Below are 8,173 nucleotides of genomic sequence, written 5' to 3' on the forward strand. Positions count from 1 at the left end.
CTCGGGTTCAGGAAATATATTACTTTTCGAATTAACCCTAACCACAACCAACCAACAGCAAAACACACACAAAAAACTCAAACACAACACAAACGCAAATACAAATACAAACACAAACAAAAACACCAACCCAACCACGAACGTAACACAAACACAAAGAAAACACAAACACAAACGCAAACAAAAAAGCAAACGAAAACAAACCCAAATCCAAACGCAAATACAAACCCAACCACAAACGCAAATTCAAACCCAAACAAAAAGAAAACAAAACGCAAACAAAAAGGCAAACACAAACGCAAATACAAATAGAAACACACTCGCAAAACTAAACGCAAACAATAACTTAAAATATTGCAAAATAAAACCCAAACATAAACACAAGCTTAAATGCAAAAATAAACGCACATTTGAATTTTTTTCCAGCAGAAGCCTCGAGTATTAAAATTTCTTTGTTCTACCCCCCCTTGAAGTATTGATCAATGATACTCATATATACTTACGGTGAAATGCTTATAGTTATTGACAAACATACAGCTGCAGTTGTGTGTTTAAGGATTGAAAATACAGCCATTCACGTCGGCTTTAATTCAGTAAGTAATATTTTACCTTTATTATTATTATGCATTTGAAATTTTTTTTAAAAACATATAAATTTAGGAAATGAGTTATCTTTGTATTTTGTATTTGAGAATTTGTATAATTCGCTAAGTTAAAACCGAAACAAAAAGTTTACTTTCTCTTGTATATGGAATATAGATGAAGTATTGTTATCGTGTAAAAAAAATCGAAATCAAAAGTTTAATACATATCCAAATTAGACACATTCTTGAGTCGAGTAGAATCAGTCTTTCAATTACGATTTTTTCTTTCTTTTTCAATTTGTTCTCTCTCTCCCGCCCTTTGTAGGCATATAAATGTAAGCATATAACCGTAGACATATAATTGTAGGCATGTAAATAAAGGCATGTAAATGCAGGCTTGCAAATGTAGGCATGTGTGTAAACACAATTGCTTGGTTACCGTTCTATATAATATTTTATAATACGATTACTTTTAATTTTTGAGTGACTTAACATGAACAACAATGAACTTGATTATTTTTGGCTTTAAAAGGTATTGGTTACGGTTATAGATAGGAAAACAACATGTCATGTAAATTTATTTGGTCATTTTTTTAAATGTTTTTAACAAACTGTAGTTTGTTAAAATTATTAGATTAAATCATTCCTGTTAGATTATCTTTTGAGCTGTGGTTCACTCCAAATGTTTACAATCGTAGAGCCGAGTCGAATCATGTGCGGCTATTAGGGGCAGATAATTTAAAACTAAGAGGAGGTAAGAACTTCTTGATATTTTCATTATTCGTCTTTAAACAATGGTCACGGACGGTTGCTTTCACGGGGGCGGGGAAGGGGAAGGGAGGGTAGTGTTAAATTCACAATTTATGAATTACTGAAATGTGGAAAATAAAACAACTAAATAGCGGCGTATGCTACGTAGCGGGTAGGCTAGTTACTTATATTTGAAATAACTATGTACATATACATAAAATACATAAATAATATTCGAATAATAATAGTTCTTGCAATTAATACAATTATAAACACGTATTAATCAAACATTTACACAATTTTAGTTCATTTATTATTATTTGAATATAATTTACTTTTTACAGGATTTTTTCAACCAACAAAAATCATCAATGTTGCCGTATACGAAACAGTTTATTAGTGTCACTATAATATGTGTGGTGTTTCTCACCATTCGCATAATGAAGAATTGGGTTACAGATAGTTTCATTTATACCACGGATACTCTGAACACTTCTGTGCAAATAATTAATAGATCTGAGCTAATGTTAGATATTTTGCCAGAAGTACCAAAGTTAGAGAAAGAACCTGATGTGGTAATCGTACAAGCAACCCCTGAACCTGAAACACCAAACAAGGAACCACTGCCTGAAATACCTAAACGTATTGCAGCAAGACTTGAAGCAGCGAACGAGTTTAGAATGGCAAGAGATATACTCAGTGGTCCTCAAATGAAACAGTTTAACCCTGGAGAGATTCCTACAACAGCTCATTATGTTTGGTGCGGGGATAAATGTTTCAAATTCAACAATTACCTGGGAATTCTAAGCATTGTCAGAATTTTAGAACCTTTGAGAATATTCTTTCACTATAATATCTACCCTTCTGTAAATTGTCCTTTTTATCAAACTTGGTTCCAAGAATTAAAACAGTCTTTGCCTTATTTGGTTTTTAAAAAAATAGACCGACCAATCAACTGTAACACCATGGACGCCGTGGACTTTGCTCTGGAACAAATGGCATCAAACAAAGTTGGGGGCGTCTATGTAGGTGAGAGGGCCGTGTTGACACATGTCCCTGATACATGGAAGACTGGGAACAACTTCGTTTACCAAAAAATCGGCGGTTCTAATAGTGAAGAGATGATTGTCTTCATAAAACAAGGAATACACAGTAAAAATGAATCGGACATCAAACAGTTTAAAAATAACGTCCTAAACCAAACAAACGAATGCTACTCTCACGATCAGTTTGAGAAGGCGGATCAGAATTTGAGGTTATCATACAAGATATCACCTTGTGTTTTTCTTACACGATATCTCATCCCAGAGGAAGTCGTCAACAGCTTAACGTCATTAAGCTCTTACCTGAGGTGGTTGTACTACGGGAGAACGGATGGCTTGCATGTCCAACAGAGTCAGGTTGGTAGACGTTTTTGGGTTGCCAGAATAAATACCGCAACGGTTAATCGTGCACACAAAGTAACTGATAGTACAAAGACCGTAGTAAACATGAACACATATGCAATATAACTTTTTAAAAATAAACTTCTTTCAGCGAACAGTACCAAATTAAATTATTAAAATAGTAAGATTGTATTACCATTATTTTTCTGTATTTGCTGATTGGATGCGACTTTTTGTCCCATCTTTTTATGAAATATACTTATATTCATATTTTCGTATGTTAAAATTAAAAAAAAACTAACAACACATATATTCACAAGGTTTGGAGAATTGAAAATAAAAAAATAAAAATCTAGCTATTTCTGGCAAAAATATTTCGACCTACTGTTTTAGTATAATAACATGAGACGTAAAATAAAACTCAATAGGTATCGGTGATTATTGTTTCAAAAAAATTAAAATAATTTAGGTTTTTGTAATCCCAAATAATGAGTTTAGAAAATAGTAAATTTCGAGTGTCAGTTTAGGCATGGGTATACTCAGTGGACGTGGCTTAAAATGGATTTGTTTTCGCTATGAGCATATATATTTTGTATGTAGTTACTCAGAATGACTAGTAATAACGTACACATGTTATTTAAGTTATCATATGTCAATAATTAGAAGTTAAAACGGTGCTTCTGATTCCAGGACCCGTCTGACTTGGTACCACTCATCAACCACATGATCTACTTAAACCCAAAGCCTGGCAACCCGGTCAAGTGGAACTTTGAATGTTACGTCAGCGTCCTCTCGGCTTTGTATGTTGGTGGATTTGAAAGGTGGGTTTTGGGGCTATAACGTTTTGAACTGAATTTAATGATAATAAATTTCCACCAGTCGTGACTTTAAAACTAAAAAGCCATCTGAGGGGGGAAAAGTCTGCAGCTACATCTCTCCACCTATCTGTTTTGAGCAGCTCTCTTTATTTGAGCCTACGTAAGACCTACGTCCCTTGCATCTTTAATTAATCCTTTACGGCAAATGTTTTGGTCGGATCACTTTAACCCTAGTTGCTCCAGTGAAAAGTCACCTCACAAAGTTTACATCTCAGTGGATTACAGATCTATTCCTATTTAATATCCTTGTCTATCGGCTGTTTTGTTGTGATTTTCCACAGGTCAGCACTTATTATTATTTTGGCAATTTATCTTGAAGATTTGTCGTTGTATCTAGATCTATCTGCGAAGAACTGTAGCCTGTTGGCGTTTGACTTTGTAGCAGTTAAGTTCTCTCATCTAAACGTCTGTCGTGCCAATAGTTTAAAACTAAACTCATCATGTAAAAGGAGGATGAATTCGTAACTTTAATTTAAGTAACAAAAAAAATAGTGTCACCTACCGTATATCCCACCTTTAAAAACCCACAGGGTGTACGTACACGGTGACACAGAGCCTTCAGGTAAACTGTGGGACAAGTTAAAGACAGAAAACGTCACGTTTGTATATGTAAGTTGGTTTTGTTGTTATAGTGTTACAATTTGTTTAGTTACCTATTTAGCTAAAAAAGCAAATTTTAACTGTTTCTGTTAAAACTAAATCAAAAACAGCTAGACATAGTGTTGACCACACTATGCATTTCAATGCTTAGGTCAGAGAAACAGGTAAATACGTTTTTTTTTTATTTTACCCCATAGCCGCAAGTTTCGAAAGGATAATCTCTTTAAATTATTAATTGTATAAACGGTGTTTTTGTTTTCTACAAAGATTTAACTTTGAACAAAAAAAATTAAAACTTTACTTCCACTCTGTATAGATAAATTTAATGATGCAACCTACATACCTTAGCAAATTCGTGAAATAAATGAAAAGCTCATCACATATACAGCGCCTAATAACAATTACAAACTTTATGAATTTAAACATAGCACAGTTATGAGTTTATCACCCATCATTTCAGACAATGTTTTTATACTCTGTAGGTTGACCAGCCTTACTCCGTGTTTCAACAAGATGTGGACGTCATACAACACAAGTCAGATATCTATAGAGTCAACATTCTCTACAAATATGGCGGAGCCTACAGTGTTCGTCTTCCCTGCTTACCTGTTTAGTTCATTCACAGTTTAGATAAATCAACAAAACATGCAAATTTTTACCTTGAAGTTTTTCGAGAGGCGTAGCGAGGGGGGGGGTACATATGTCCCCGGGCGCCAACCTTAGGGGGCGTCAAAATGGGTTGAAAAATAAATTTAAAAGCTAATTTGAGCTGCAGTTTTGCATTATAAATAAAAAAAAATATATGGGGGGTGGGCGCCAAATTAAAAGTTTGTCCCAGAGGGAGGGGGGGTGCCAAATTGCCGGGGGTCAGCGTTGTCGATTCGGTTAAGCTCATGGTTGCTAAACCGAAAAGGTTCGAGTTCGAACCCTTTGGCAGATAAGGCTCGTTAGCTGGGGACAACCACTATTCTAGGAGAGACAACTCCAAAATCAAACAACTGCTGCCTTGTAGTTTTTTTTTGGTTGGACAAAGGCTATGGAAGCAAATCCAAAAAGCAGGCTGAAATTGGAGAAATGGCCTCAATGCCTTATAACCAATTAACACGTATCCTTAATTGTGGTCGATACGGCAAAAAACTCATGGTTGATAAATTAGAAAAAAGTCTCGAGTTCAAACCCTCTGGCAGATAAAGCTCGATCCCTTCCAACATTAAAAATTAAAAACGAAGAAGAAAAAGATATAACTAGCCATTTTTACTTTCAGTAACGTGGGTAGACTTAGTAATAAAATGACAACCCTAATGTGTGATTGAACTCGAGACTTTTGGGCTAGTAGTCTTACGCTCTATCGCTCAACCTGGCAATGCTATTGTTAGTAAAGTAAATTTTCCTTTTCGAACCTGACGATCAAAGGGGTAAGTGAAGCAGAGTTAACCTGTTTCTGTGACACTGGCATAACCAGTCTATGAATGGATAATGTAGTCAGCACTATGCCCAGCTGCCTTTACTTTCCCCAAAGTGAGGTACCCATCAGAGCTGGGTCAACTCAGGTACGTTTAACTGCCTGGAACCAGGATTCGAACTCAAAAAGGTTCAGCAGCCTATCGCTCTACCGCTAGGCCACTCCGTTCCATTATGTCATTGTTATACGATCATGATCAGTTCTCGCGTGTTTCAGGACAATGACGTAATTTGGGTGAAGCCGCTGTCTGAAGAACAAAGAAGGTACCCGACAACCGCCAGCTACGAGTTTACTCGGGTCGACAGTCCGCGGGTCATTAACAACGGGCTGATTGTGTCCAAACCTAAAGCGCCGTTCTTGGTCAAAGTCTTGGAATCTTTCTGGTATGTTCTACCCTAGTTTAAACTGATAATATGCAAAAGGAGTAGACTCTGTGGTCTGGCGGTAATGGTTTGGGTGGCACCCGGTGCGGTAACCAAGCGTGACATCTCGCCCCCCTCCCCCCACCCCCACTACATTCCCGAGTGGTGCCACCTTGTGTGGGTCATTTAAAACAATAACTATTAAACTAGTCGGCTTTAGCCAAATTTAAAAATCATGTCTATTTCCCGAGTTTCCATCCCCCGTAGTGTTATATAACAATACGAGCCGGCCCGCGGCATAACATACGCCGCCATTTAGTTGTTGTTTTTTCTACTTTTCAGTAATTCACAATTTGTGAATTCGACAGTACCAACGCTGACACTGAAAATATTTCTTTAAAACACTATAAGTAGCTCGTTAAGGACCATAACCCCCCCCCCCTTCCTTCCCCCCCCCCCCTTCCTCCCCCCCCCCCCCCCCCCAACGTTTAAAGTCGTTTCAAACTAAATTACCTGCCCCTAATAGCCGTCACTAAACCCGACTCCACGAAGGTAAACATAGCGTGAACCACAGCTCACTAAGACCATGTAGGGGTGGGGATGGTAGGGAGCGCGTTTACAGCTTGTTTTCTAGCGTCTCCCAGAAGAGAATTATATATATAAGCCGGCCCGCGGCATAACATACGCCGCTATTTAGTTGTTTCTAATTTTCAATAATTCATAATTTGTGAATTCGACAGTACCAACGCTGACACTGAAAATATTTCTTTAAAACACTATAAGTAGCTCGTTAAGGACCATAACCCCCCCCCCTTCCTTCCCTCCCCCCCTCCTCCCCCCCCCCCCTACGTTTAAAATCGTTGGCTCTGCTTGTAAACATTTAGAGTGAACACAGCTCACTAAAACCATGTAGGGGTGGGGAGGTAGGGAGAGCGTTTGCAGCTTGTTTTCTAACGGCTCGAAGAAGAGAATTATATATATAGATAGATAGATAGATAGATTCGAGAAAGTTTAGGGGAGATCACTCTCGCTTTATTTTACTTTTTAAAAAGTTACGATTTTAAATGAATTGAATAACTATGAATACTTGCATAGGATATTAAGGTAATTCATCAAAATTAATTACAACCTTCAAAATAGCTGCCATAGATATTTACTAATTTTTAAAAAAAAGCATTACAGATAAACTTTATTGTGACAAATTTAGCAAGCTATATTTAAACTTGCTACTGTCTCTCCACCTTTAATTTAGGTATTTTAAAGATGAGAAGTGGACAACCAATTCAGTTTTCATGTACTACAAGATCTATGAGAGAAACCCAGAAACCCTGAATATTGATAACAGACTACAGGTTAGTGGTGATTAGACAACTACGTCTTCATGTTTACCTAGCCGGAAAATAGACTCATAATCCTATATATATAAAGCCACGTGCGAACTTCTATCTCTCTCTGTCTGTCCGAATGTCCAGAGCCTAAAAGAGCAGTATCTTTCGCGATATAAGGAGAACTTAAAGATACGGACTTTTGTTGAAAATAATATGGTGAATGTTTTAAATGTATACACTAAATTGTATTAAAGAAATAAGATAAAAAATAAAGCAATATTCTAATGTAGAAGGACATTTTTAATTACGCAACCGGAAAAGTGTTTATAGTTGTGACAAATAACTCGAAACACAACGCCGTCACATGTTTAAACTACGGAAAGTACACAAAACTAATGGCGTGATCTCTCAATTTTAGAAAATGAAGAAATGAACTATTTCATTCAAATTAGATTTAGATGTATAGAACTACTTACCAAGACGTTAGCTATGAAATGTATGCAATCTTATCGGCCAAAAATAAATACACACTACTTTAAAAACAACATGAATACCATTGAACAACCGGGTTTTTAACGGAATCATTTAATTCTCTTAATCAGAAGGCTATGTGCATTTAATATGGTGTTTCGTTGACTAATAATGCATTTTTTTTTCTTATAGGTATTGTTAGCCTATATTATTTTTAATGTGTCCGATTTTTAGGTAATTAGTTATATGTTTGCTTTGTCATTAATATCGTTCATGCGTTTATTTTAACCTATAACTATATTATAAAATATTTTTCTCAAACAAGTATAACATTTAAAATCTTTTTTGTCTTT

General features: G+C 36.1%; 1 protein-coding gene across 1 annotated transcript in view; it reads left to right on the forward strand.

The window, feature by feature from the left end:
* Window positions 1-509: 509 nt before the first annotated feature.
* Window positions 510-8,173, forward strand: part of LOC131927250 (uncharacterized) — a 9,282-nt gene continuing 1,618 nt past the window's right edge. The window contains exons 1-7 of the mRNA XM_059283016.1: window positions 510-593; window positions 1,679-2,734; window positions 3,410-3,540; window positions 4,128-4,206; window positions 4,680-4,784; window positions 5,876-6,042; window positions 7,274-7,373. Coding sequence (XP_059138999.1) covers window positions 510-593; window positions 1,679-2,734; window positions 3,410-3,540; window positions 4,128-4,206; window positions 4,680-4,784; window positions 5,876-6,042; window positions 7,274-7,373 — 1,722 coding nt within the window. The remainder of the gene's footprint in view (window positions 594-1,678; window positions 2,735-3,409; window positions 3,541-4,127; window positions 4,207-4,679; window positions 4,785-5,875; window positions 6,043-7,273; window positions 7,374-8,173) is intronic.

Source organism: Physella acuta, unplaced genomic scaffold (genome assembly GCF_028476545.2).
Source record: "Physella acuta isolate Inbredline_101_S28 unplaced genomic scaffold, ASM2847654v3 ptg001389l, whole genome shotgun sequence".
In the NCBI taxonomy this organism is placed as follows: domain Eukaryota; kingdom Metazoa; phylum Mollusca; class Gastropoda; family Physidae; genus Physella; species Physella acuta.